General features: G+C 43.3%; 1 protein-coding gene, 1 long non-coding RNA gene and 1 pseudogene across 6 annotated transcripts in view; 2 read left to right on the forward strand and 1 right to left on the reverse strand.

Moving 5' to 3' along the window:
* The window catches only part of LOC114850847 (NACHT, LRR and PYD domains-containing protein 12-like), a 151420-nt gene that overhangs the window by 138108 nt on the left and 778 nt on the right, over nucleotides 1-12534 (forward strand). For 3 of the 5 annotated variants that reach the window (XM_055504092.1, XM_055504093.1, XM_055504094.1), the window contains 2 exons: nucleotides 11825-11998; nucleotides 12386-12432. In XM_055504092.1, the coding sequence (XP_055360067.1) occupies nucleotides 11825-11998; nucleotides 12386-12432 (221 nt within the window). Of the gene's footprint in view, nucleotides 1-1758; nucleotides 1898-6404; nucleotides 6530-6881; nucleotides 7002-7368; nucleotides 7489-8077; nucleotides 8305-8475; nucleotides 10262-10785; nucleotides 10957-11227; nucleotides 11399-11824; nucleotides 11999-12385; nucleotides 12433-12534 lie in introns of those variants that run through there. The other 2 variants (XM_055504095.1, XM_055504096.1) reach the window with 2 other exon arrangements.
* Nucleotides 480-1652, reverse strand: LOC129603356 (uncharacterized). Its single transcript, XR_008693138.1, has 2 exons — nucleotides 1379-1652; nucleotides 480-1277 (listed from the first exon to the last, which is right to left on the reverse strand). It is a non-coding gene; the product is annotated as an uncharacterized LOC129603356 (long non-coding RNA).
* The window catches only part of LOC129603350 (protein NLRC3-like), a 45503-nt pseudogene continuing 34865 nt past the window's right edge, over nucleotides 1897-12534 (forward strand).

A 12534-nucleotide genomic window follows, 5' to 3' on the forward strand; every position in this document is an offset into this window, starting at 1 on the left:
AAAATAATGGGGAAAGCAAATCAAAAACAACAAACGACAACAAAAATCAACAAACCAAAAGCAGCTGGGTAGATCAGTGCACACACCACGAAGGTGTGATGCAAAGATCCCACAATCCTCAAGTTGCTTCTGCCTTTTAACCTCTCTGTCCGACTACGGTGGAACATCTGTGTAGCCCAATCAGACTACATGCACCATCTCATAACTGACACCGTGTGTGTGGAGATGTTTACATTCTCACACCTGCATTACTGGCGTCTGACTATCAGAGAGGAAGGAGCACTAAGTCTCAACGGACAGAGACACAACACACAACGGAGATGTAGTGGATGAGGAACGTTGTCACACTGAGCGGGGAATTACTGCTCTCACAGAGCTTGGATCAGGTGCACACAGAGCAGAGGAACACCGGCACTACGGCCACAGACCAGGTCACTGGGAGAAAGAGAAGAAACTGTTTGCACGACGCAACACACAACTGAAATACACAATCATTTATTGAATGTTACACAAACATAAACTCACTGCTCGCAGCATAAATACACACAGGTAGTGAGTAACTAAACATAAATTCACTGCTTGTCTTTTGTGCTTATGATTGTGACACAACAGCATCTGCTGGAACAATAGACAGAGCTTAAATACTCAAACCTACAGGTAAATCAAATGAACACAATGACATGATAGGAAATGACACAAACAACAAACACAAGAGGGAACTTGGAGAAAACAAAATAACAGCAGGACACTATATATTTTATTGGGACACTACACTGATACACAGACATGCTAATCTTAGCTGTTTGTACTGCTTTCATATAATAATATACTATATATGAACTTTATTAATCCCACACTGGGAAAATTAATCTGCATTTTAACCAGTCCTATGTGGGACGCGAGTGTGAAGCACCTTGATTAAGGACACACCTGGTGCCAGAATCAGCATTTGAACCTGGGCACTTTGTACTTTATCTATCTAGTAGAACTTCAGCTATACGACAAACAAACAGTTTAGTCAGTTTAACAGCATCAGTGAACAGGTTAAACTCCTCCTCTGCTTCTTCCCTTTGTGATGGAGCTGCACTACTACAAATAATGTCCTTCCTGTTTCTGAAGCATTTCCGGAAAAAGAACAGAGAAAACCTGGATCAGCTGATTGTCTCCTCCCATAAAGAAGAAGAGCATCAGTCAAAGGGTCCAGTCGATGGATGGACTCATTCAAACCTTCTAAGAAGGAACCGTGACCTCTGCTGCCTTCTGCACCTGTACACAATCTATGAAGACACTTTCTCACAGCTCATTGAACTCATAACGCATATTTACTTATTGCATAATCCATTATTTTACAGTATCAATACCCTGTTTAACTCGTTACCTGACACTGTAACTGATGTAAACATGAAATAGTGGAACAGCCAGACAAATGCTTGGTTGAAGATCCTTTTTTGCTCTGATTTAACATACGGTGAAACAGCATATTTGAAGTAAATAATATATCATATATATTGACTTGAGGATTGCAGTTTTATTAGATTAGTCTCACCAGCAGCTAAGTTAGTACAAACAGAATATAACATGTTGAGGAAACATCTGTTGATGACTGTTGTTAACTTTACTACAGTCCTGTTTAGAAAAGATACAAAATTCTAGTTTAAGGTTAAAATCCAAATCCAGCTTTGGTTTCTTTCCTTTCAGGATCCTGTAGCGTTGCTGCTTGCTGCTTCGTCGTTACTCTGCTGCTTCAACTCTCCTGGTTTCCTGTAAACAGAGAGGGGGCGGAGCCTCGGTGATCACGTGAAGTTCAGGAACTCAGTGAGTTCAGTCTCCGTTTTGAGAGAACAGCCCAGAAGGAGGAAAAGTTAAATAAACACCAAGAAGAAGAAACGTTGAGGAGGTGAGTGTTTAACAACACTACTGTTACTGCATCTGTTTGTTGATGTAGAGGAAGAAGAGACACGATCCACTTCTGTCAAACGAACACTGACAAGAACCAGATGTGAGGAGTTGCTGGTGTTCAGGGTGTGGTTCTGGTTATTTGTCCCGGTTCTGAGCTCACAGTCGGTGGTACTGACTACTCAGACTGACTGAGGTCCAGAAACCTGATCTGATTCTGTACGTTTTCTTATAATTTCTCCAGTTTGGCATGTTGCTCTTACTTACGGCAGATGTTTGAAGCAGAGAAAAGCGGCTTAGCTGTTCTAAACAGTCTTTACATTTTTACAGTGCGTAATCTGACGCAGTGTGATCGCTGTTCGTGTTGTAGATACTGAATTTGCTCAAAGGAAATAAGGGCTGAATTCCGTGACATTAACAAAAATTTACTTTAACGGGATTCGATCCCGCTGCCACTGCAGCAAAAGAGCCCAAAGCTTCAGTCTTAACCACTAGACCACCGAGATATTACTGTAGAAACTTTCTCCCAATACGTATGTAACATAAATAACTGAAAGCATTTTGTGGACGGTGGAAATCAGGTTAATTTGTGACCATGTTTCTTGGTGTTACGTTAAATCTATCGGGTTTTATAAGACGTCTACATTTGATAAATTGGTGTCAGCACCTGTTCTGGTTACAGCAGCCTTGTCTGTTGTTACTGCGTGGTCAGAACACATGTTTAACTCGTCTTTTTGTTTTGGTGAACGAGTCTCAGTCACTTTCAACGTTGAGAGGAAGAGGAGGAGCCAGTAACTGTTTACGCCTGGGTTCAGATGCGACACAGGTTGACAGACTGGTCCCACGTTAAATTGTGTGTATTATTCACAAGAAAATGCATCAGAACATTTTTAGTGCCCCGTGTTAGTTAGGTCTTATAAAAGACGTTCCTCCTGCAGTAAATGTTTATTTATACAATAAATATGAAGTTATTCACTAAAGTGCAGCCATGTCTGCATCACTGGCAGGCTGGGCAGAGGAACACTGCTTCTGTGTTGGGCCTTCCCACACACACCCAGTGGAACCAACGTTGGCAGGTTGTGCATTCAATCTGAAAAATAGAACACACACCATTAATTTAAAATAAGCACATTGAATTAAACATGATTTTAAAGTTTGTTACCCAATCGTCCACAAGGGCTTCTGAGGTGTCTCTGTCCCCACAGGCGAGGCAAAGATCCATTAAGTCATCTGAAGATATACAATTAAGAGCCTAAAGCAGCACCAACAATGTTGGTAAACTTTCAGGCTAATGTTAATTTCATACCCGACTCATCAATAAGTTTTTTGGCCATTTCTAAGTGGATTAGGTCAATAGCTGCCTTCTCTGTTTCAAATGCAACTTTTACTGCATTAGACTGTGCATTATTCATAATAACGCAGACAAAAAAGCGCATCCAATCAACAAATAAATACACACAGGTAGTGAGTAACTAAACATAAATTCACTGCTTGTCTGTTGTGCTTATGATTGTGACACACCAGCATCTGCTGGAACAATAGACAGAGCTTAAATACTCAAACCTACAGGTAAATCAAATGAACACAATGACATGATAGGAAATTACACAAACAAACAACAAACACAAGAGGGAACTTGGAGAAAACACAACAACCGCGCCTCTGAGGCTCAAAGGGCCCATTGCCACACACAGCGTTGACCCATTCTGCCACAGCTCAATGCACACTTTGTACCTGTAGCGGATTTAAATGAATAGTTTAATATGAATGCATTAATATGAATCAATTATTAAGGTTCTGTGTGGGCAACTCAGTCCAAGTCCCCTGTGTTCCTGAAACTGAAGGTGTGTGGGCGCTCTGTCTGCTGGGTTTCTTCTCACCATTTGCTTGACTGGGTGCAGCGTCCAGGCTTCTCTTATCGCCTTGTGTTTCATAAGGGCCATTGTTCATGCATGAACGTCTGTCTCACTCTTTTGGTGAACAACATTATTTAACAGTTTACTAGCTTTATATTGGGACACTACACTGATACACAGACATGGTAGCTGTATATACTGCTCTCATTTAATAATATACTATATATGAACTTTAATTTTCCCAGTGTGGGATTAATAATCTCTGCATTTTAACCAGTCCTCTGTGGGAAGCGAGTGTGAAGCACCTTGATTAAGGACACACCTGGTGCCAGAAGCAGCGCTTGAACCTGGACACTTTGCACTTTATCTAATATTATTACTATTATTGTTAGTAGTATTCTAACAGATTACTATACTTAATACTGTGTTAATTATTACTGTACTATAGGTTATGTTAATTTATTGATTTATTTATTTTTAGCTGCTGGTTGTATTGTTTCTACCCTTTTCCCCCCAAACACACACTTTACCTGTTCATCAAAAGAATAAAAAGGGTCTGTATTCACAAAGAGTCATGATCACACTAATGAAGAGCTAGCAGAGTGTGGTGGAAATTTTCCACAAAGAGGAAGATGAGAGAGTTGTCCTTTTGTGCCATTTATTGAAATAATAAAGAAAATAAAAATAATGGGGAAAGCAAAAAAAAGCATGGATGTTGATCGTGCACATCAACAAACCAAAAACCAGATGGGGAGATCAGTGCAAACACCACGAAGGTGTGATGCAAAGAGCCCACGATCCTCAAGTTGCTTCTGCCTTTTAACCACTTTCTCTGGCTCTGGTGGAATGTCTCTCTGCACCAATACAATTGTTTTTGCCAACTTATCTTACTGTGCAATTATTGTATAATCCTTTATTTTACAGTATTAATACCCTGCTAACTCGTTACCTGACACTGTGACTTGAACATTACAGTTTTATTAGATTGGTCTCACCAGCACCTAAGTTACTATAAACAGAATATAACATGTTGAGGAAACATCTGAGCTGGTGAATAATGGTACTCACCAGTGCTGTGTATTAAACTCCACTGGGTCATGGTCAAAGGCACCAAATCATCTCATGGCAGCAGGAGACTTTAGAATCAGAATCAGAGTTTACTGGCCAAGTTTGCACAGGACAACGAAGGAATTGTATTTGGTCTGACTCCGTCTTTGTTCCCTCAGAGAAAAAAAACACAATTAAATACAATTGTGCAATTGTTTACAATGTAAATATAGTTTTTAAAAAAAATAATGAACAATAAAAAAAAAACGTGGCTCGCCATGGGAAATTCAAAGTGGTTGAAAGTGGTTATTGGACATATATTGTTAAATTATGTATTATATATTGAGCCATTGCTGTATATATCCTGTATAAGCTCAGACACAGCCTGGGGGAGGAGGCTGACTCTGCGTGTGATGGTTCTGGTGGTTCTGGCGGCTATGGCTCTGTGACGTCTGCCAGAGGGGAGGAGTTAAAGGTTTGTGTGCAGGGTGTGTGGCGTCAGCAGTGATGCTCACAGCAGTCTGAGTCTGGCCCAGTACAGGTGTTCAATAGAAGGAAGCTCAGTCTGATGATCTTCTCTGCTGAGCGGACCACCCGCTGCAGTCTGTGTCTGTGCTGCTTGGTGGCTGAACCAAAGCACACAGTGATGGAGGTGCAGAGGACAGACTGGAAGATGGCCGTGTTCAAACCCCCTGTTACATCCTGGTGTTGTTGACTTTACTACAGACCTGTTTAGAAAAGATACAAAGTCCTAGTTTAAGCTTAAAGACCCTGAAAACCGCGTCTCCTCCTCCAGCTTTGGTTTCTTTTCTTTCAGGATCTCTGTCATCCTGTAGCATTGCTGCTTACTCGTTACTCTGCTGCTTTAACTCTTCTGGTTTCCTGTAACCAGAGAGGGGGCGGAGCCTCGGTGGTCACGTGAAAGGAACTCAGTGACTTCAGTCTCCGTTTTGAGAGAACAGCGCAGAAGGAGGAAAAGTTAAATAAACACCAAGAAGAAGAAACGTTGAGGAGGTGAGTGTTTAACAACACTACTGTTACTGCGTCTGTTTGTTAATGTAGAGGAAGAAGAGACACGATCCACTGCTGTCACCAAATTTCCCACGCACCCAGCCTTCTTGCTGCTGTCCCTCCAAACTAGGACTAAGGAGCTCTGCTCGTGAACTGATCCCATCTGTAACATGTCACTGATTAAACTATTCTGCATCACTACGAGACTTGAACCCTCAGTTTTTCTGCTGTCGTCGTAACGTGTTGAGACTCAAAGCCTCTGAACCAGCGACGGATCATCTGCTGTTTCAGCCTCATTGAGTCCTGTGACGTCAGACAGACTCTGAGCAGCCAAAGCAGCCTGTGAACACAGTGTCTGTATTTAAAGAGCTTCACTGTCTGATACTGTTTGTCACATGATAGAAAACTGTAGAGAAGTAACTGTTCAAAATTAGTCAGTGACTTTAAAACCACAACATGAAATCCAGGATTCAGATCCGTCCAACATCAGACTCCTGTTAAATAAAGATACGTCAGTGTGTGAGACTCTGGACTTAGATTCATTTTAATGCGAGTCACAGCAGGCGTTTAGCTCTGGATCTGTGGCTTTTTCAGAAGATGAGTGTTTGTGTGGAGGACAGAGCAGAGTCTCTAGGATCCAGGTGTGTGACTATGAAGAATGACTGGTCCAGATGTGAGCCTCCTTCATTCAGAACTGAACCTGCAGCCTCAGACACAAAGTAAGAACTGATCCAGACTCAATGATATGAATTATTGTTAGTTTATTCTCTGATCTTAAAAACTGACTGTATGAATTTCCAGGATGTTCTTGTGAATCTACTTCATGTGTGTAGACATGATAATTAAAATGAACAATGAAATGACTGATGACACACAGAGAAATTATTTGTTGGGTCTCAGTGTCTCTGACAGCTGTCAATGACAGAGAACAGCTGGAATCTGATCTGAGAACTGATCCAGCGTCCTCATGATCTGCTGCAGCAGTAGTTTGTGTTCAGAGCCACAGAAATGACTTTGATCAGAGAATTGATCAGTGACTGATGTGATATGAATGAAAACATGTGTTTACAGAGGTCAGAATCAGAGACAAAGAGCAGAACCTCCAGAACCCAGCTGTCTGTCTATGAAGAGTGACAGGTCCAGACGTGAGCCTATTAACTTCAGTAATGAACCTGGAGCCTCAGACACAAAGTAAGAACTGATCCAGACTCACTGATATGAATTATTGTCAGTTTATTCTCTGACCTTAAAAACTGACCGTATGAATTTCGAGGATGTTCATGTTCTTGTGAATCTACTTCATGTGTGTAGACATGATAATTAAAATGAACAATGAAATGACTGATGACACACAGAGAAATGATTTGTTGGGTCTCAGTGTCTCTGACAGCTGTCAATCACAGAGAACAGCTGGAATCAGATCTGAGAACTGATCCAAATTGTGAAATGTCCTGATGATCTTCAGCAGCAGTAGTTTGTGTCTAGAGCCACAGAAATTACTTTGATCAGAGAATTGATCAGTGACTGATGTGATATGAATGAAAACATGTGTTTACAGACGTCAGAATCAGAGACAAAGAGCAGAACCTCCAGGACCCAGCTGTCTGTCTATGAAGAGTGACTGGTCCATGCATGAGCCTCCAGACCTCAGTAATGAACCTGGAGCCTCAGGCACAAAGTAAGAGACAGTTTCTACTGAACTGACCTGATGGAGGATGAAGACAAAATGTGCTGTTCATAGATTTCTGTTGATGATGCAGCGACTGAGAAGGATCTTAGTTTGGGTTTTCTATCCTCCAACTCCTGATGGATGTTCTGTAGTGAAACACCTCAGAACCTCCACGTTAAAATTTTGTCACTATAAATATTTGAACTGTTCAGAGTCTGAAAGCTCTGACTCATTAGTAAATGGACCGTTGAGTTCAGGGTTTGTCACGTTGTTCCTACAGGTCCAGAACTAACAAGCCGTTCTAACCTCAGGCTCGGCTGTATAACAGTAGAGGACAGAAGCTGCTCTGTATAGTCGATGCTTTTACTGTGAAGGAACTACAGCAAGTGCTGAGTGTGTATGAATCTCAGCAGATCAGTAAATGTGAGACAGGAAAAGCAGCTGATTAGTGTTTATGCAGCAGGAGAGTTGAAGCCAGAGGAACCAGACTGATGCTGAGTTCAGACAGAGCAGTAGGTCACGTTTCCTGGTCTCTGGACCATCTGAGCTTCTACAGTGTTGGACTCATCAGTTTGGTTCTGAACTAATGTGTTGACAGAGAAAAGAAGAGGAGTCGTGTCCCTGTGGAAGAGCAGCCGTCCTGCTGTGATGTGTGTCAGGAGGTTCTGAAGGATCCAGTCTGTATCAGCTGTGGACACTGGTTCTGCAGACAGTGCATCAACTCATACTGGGACCAGTCTGGACCATCAGGAGACTCCTCCTGTCTCCTGTGTGGGAAACGACCCAGAACCGGACTGCAGACGGATCAGTCCAGAACCGTCCAAAGTAAGACTGAACATGTGTCTGATGTCATTGTTTCAACAAGACTGACTTTGATACAGTCACAGTTTGTTCTGTTCATTTTCTCACATTTTCTAAATCACTGAATTATTTGTGAATCATAAATGGAACAAGTGGGTCTTGTAGTTCAGTCTCTGTTGTTTCCTCTTCCTTCAGCAGATGTTGTTCTGCAGGAGGCTTTAGATGAACATAAGCTCAGTCTGAGGAGCAGATGTGAACGTGTGACTGAAGGAGGTGAAACAGGAAGTGGAGTCCTCCTCACCAGCATCTACACTGAGCTCTACATCACAGAGGGACAGAGTGAAGAGGTGAACACCCAACATGAGGTGAGGCAGCTGGAGACAGCTTCCAAGAAGAACACCCTCCATGAGGCTCCCATCAAGGTCCACCACATCTTTAAAGCCTCCTCTGACCCACACGGACCCATCAGACTGGTTCTGACCAACGGCGTCGCTGGCGTTGGAAAAACCTTCTCGGTGCAGAAGTTCACTCTGGACTGGGCCGAGGGCCGGGAAAACCCAGACGTCAGTGTGCTGGTTCTGCTGTCGTTCAGGGAGCTGAACCTGATCAGAGATGAGCAGCACAGTCTTCTCACGCTGCTCCATGTTTTCCATCCAACGCTCCAGAAGGTCCCAGCAGAGCAGCTCGCTGTCCTGAAGCTTCTGTTCATCTTTGACGGCCTGGATGAAAGCAGACTCTCACTGGACTTCAGCCACAGGGAGCTGGTGTCTGACGTCACACACAAGTCATCGGTCCACGTGCTGCTGACCAACCTCATCCAGGGAAACCTGCTTCCCTCGGCTCTGGTCTGGATCACTTCCCGACCCGCAGCGGCCCATCAGATCCCTCCTACGTGTGTGGACAGGGTCACAGAAGTACGAGGCTTCACCGACGCCCAGAAGGACGAGTTCTTCAGGAGAAGATCCAGCAACGAGCAGCTGTCCAGCAGAATCATCTCACACGTCAAGACGTCCAGGAGCCTCCACATCATGTGTCAGATCCCAGTGTTCTGCTGGATCACTGCTACGGTTCTGGAGCACATGTTGACTACAGAGCAGAGAGGAGAGCTGCCCAAGACCCTGACAGACCTGTACTCACACTTCCTGCTGGTCCTGACCAAGAGGAAGAGGAACAAGTACCATGAGGGACATGAGACCAGTCCACAGGAGCTGACGGAGGCTGACAGGGAAGTTCTCCTGAAGCTGGGGAGGCTGGCGTTCAAACATCTGGAGACAGGAAACATCATGTTCTACCAAGAAGACCTGGAGCAGTGTGGTCTAGACGTCACAGAGGCCTTGGTTCACTCAGGAGTCTGTACTGAGATCTTCAGGAGAGAGAGTGTGATCTTCCAGAAAACAGTCTACTGCTTTGTTCATCTGAGTGTTCAGGAGTTTCTGGCTGCTGTTCACGTGATGCACTGTTACACCAACGGGAAGAAGGAGGAACTGGAGAACTTCATTAAATATTCTCGTAATTTGACTCTGAGTCAGTTCCTTAGTACAACCATGAAGAAATGCCTTCAGAGTCCAAGTGGCCACCTGGACCTGTTTGTTCGCTTCCTTCATGGCCTCTGTCTGGAGTCCAACCAGAGAATCTTAGGAGGTTTGCTGGGTCACACAGAGAACAGTCCCAAAACCATCCAGAGAATTATCAAAAACCTGAAAGAGATGAACAGTGATGGAATCTCTCCAGACAGAAGCATTAACATCTTCCACTGTCTGATGGAGATAAACGACCACTCAGTTCATCAGCAGATCCAAAAGTTCCTGAAGTCAGAGAACAGATCAAAGAAGAAACTTTCTATGATCCAGTGCTCAGCTCTTGCCTACATGTTGCAGATGTCAGAGGAGGTTCTGGATGAGTTGAACCTGAACCAGTACAACACATCAGAGGAGGGACGACTGAGACTGATCCCAGCTGTGAGGAACTGCAGAAAGGCTCAGTAAGTCGAACGTCTTCACTCGATTTCACTTCACTTAAATTCCACCTTTTTGCATGAAGTTTGATATTCTTTTGGATTCCCACTCAACAGGTAGAACAGCTAGATAATACAGTGTGAGTAGCCTCGAGTCTCCTCAATAAAAAGGCTTCAGGATTTATTGATTCATACTCTCTACTTGATGCATGCCTTACTCCATTCTAATGGTCCTACGATGTCCATGCAATGCAGGAAAAGGGCGTGTTAATGATGGCCATACTAATGAGAGGAGCCCTTTCCTGTTTGGGAATGTTAACCGGCACTCAGGACAAGACTGAATGTTTTTGCTTGTCCTAAATGTAGCAGATTTAAATTAATAATTTAATATTAATGCAGAAACATGAATATTCCTTGACGTTGGGAAGTTAATCAAGTTAAACACCAGGTTTCGATGTGATGGTTAAGATCAACTGAGCTACAACTGCTTTAGCATCCACATTCATTAAGTCACTTCACATTTATAGACTTTATATTTTCTGTCATCACAGACTTTCTGGCTGTGGACTCACAGAGACTCACTGTGAAGTTGTGGACTCAGCTCTGAAGTCCAACCCGTCACATCTGACACATCTGGACCTGAGTAACAACAGCCTGCAGGACTCAGTGGAGATTCTGTGTGCTGGACTGAAGAGTCCTCACTGTCGACTGGAGACTCTGAGGTCAGTGTTTTTCCTGGTTCATGTTTTTCAGCTCGTCACTTCAATTGTCTCCACTTGAATCTAGAATGAAGAGAGACTCATATGTGTCAGAAACCTGCAGGAAAGATTGATAGTTTGTTGTGACCCTATAAAGTCTATGAAGACGACATGGAACAAATCAATGAATCACAATAAAGACACAAAGATGTTGTTTAGGACACAAAAAATCAAGACGAACCATTAGACACTGAATGGTTTCATTTCCATCTTAACCCACATCTTCATCTTTCAGACTGAGTGTGTGTGACCTGTCAGAGAGAAGCTGTGAAGCTCTGTCCTCAGTTCTCAGCTCTCAGTCCTCTAGTCTGAGAGAACTGGACCTGAGTAACAACAACCTGCAGGACTCAGTGGAGATTCTGTGTGCTGGACTGAAGAGTCCTCACTGTCGACTGGAGACTCTCAGGTCAGGATTCATGAAGCTAAAGATCATCTAAGAAATGTGCACAACAGTCACACTCACATTGTCTGTAAAGTTCTTTAATAATCTCAAACTACAGAACCAAGTTATTAAACAGGCAGGAAGTCTAAACTGTGGAGGATCAATAAACTCTTCACATTTCTGTGTCTCTTTAATCACATATAATTACATATATTAAATAGGATGTGAAAGATTTCAACTCCTCCATCTTTGTTTTACTGCTTGTTCACCAGGTTTGTCAGTGTCTGACTCCACTTTCCAGACTCTCATTGTCACGTTGCTGATGATCAGATCACATTTTAAGCAGGGACCTATTAAATAGTTCCTAGTGTTTCTCTCCACTGTAGACGATCAAATGTGCCTCTAATCCAAACTGTATTATGTAAGTGTGCTTTAACATTGTGTGTTCAGGCTGTCAGGCTGTCTGCTCTCAGAGGAAGCTTGTGTCTCTCTGGCCTCAGCTCTGAGCTCCAACCCCTCCCATCTGAGAGAGCTGGACCTGAGCTACAATCATCCAGGAGACTCAGGAGTGGAGCTGCTGTCTGCTGGAGTCAAGGATCCACACTGGAGACTGGACACTCTCAGGTATGGACACAACTACACACAGTGTCTGATGGAGGAGCAAGTACGGATGTGGAGCTTTATGAACTTAGAACCCAACCTTGGAGTGTGTGATAATAAACACATTCAGACTTTGCTTCCTGTGGTGTCACATTAGTTTGGTGGTGACAGAGTGAGACTGAAAGCAGGTGTCTGACATCAAAAGTGATGAAGTGAAATAGAGAAGTCAAAGCTTTTCTCCACGTCACCTCCTGCTCCGTAGATTCCAACATAAGGATCCAATTCCTTAGTTGTTGCTGAATGTCCATCCCTACATACAAGCCTCCATCTGAACACAATCCTACAACAATGTGTGTGTGAGAGCCATGTAATGTCCATGTCTGCATGTCTCTGACCCCCTCCTCCTTTCAGGGTGGAGCCTGGTGGAGTCCGATGGTTGAGACCAGGTCTGAGCAAGTGTAAGTGTGTTTTTACTGAGATCAGCAACATTCAACCATCTTCAAACTGACATGAGTCGTCATCAAACTGATGATAGAGCAATAACTGCAGCTGGATTGTGT

The sequence above is a fragment of the Betta splendens genome, chromosome 19 (genome assembly GCF_900634795.4).
Source record: "Betta splendens chromosome 19, fBetSpl5.4, whole genome shotgun sequence".
Classification (NCBI taxonomy): Eukaryota; Metazoa; Chordata; class Actinopteri; order Anabantiformes; family Osphronemidae; genus Betta; species Betta splendens.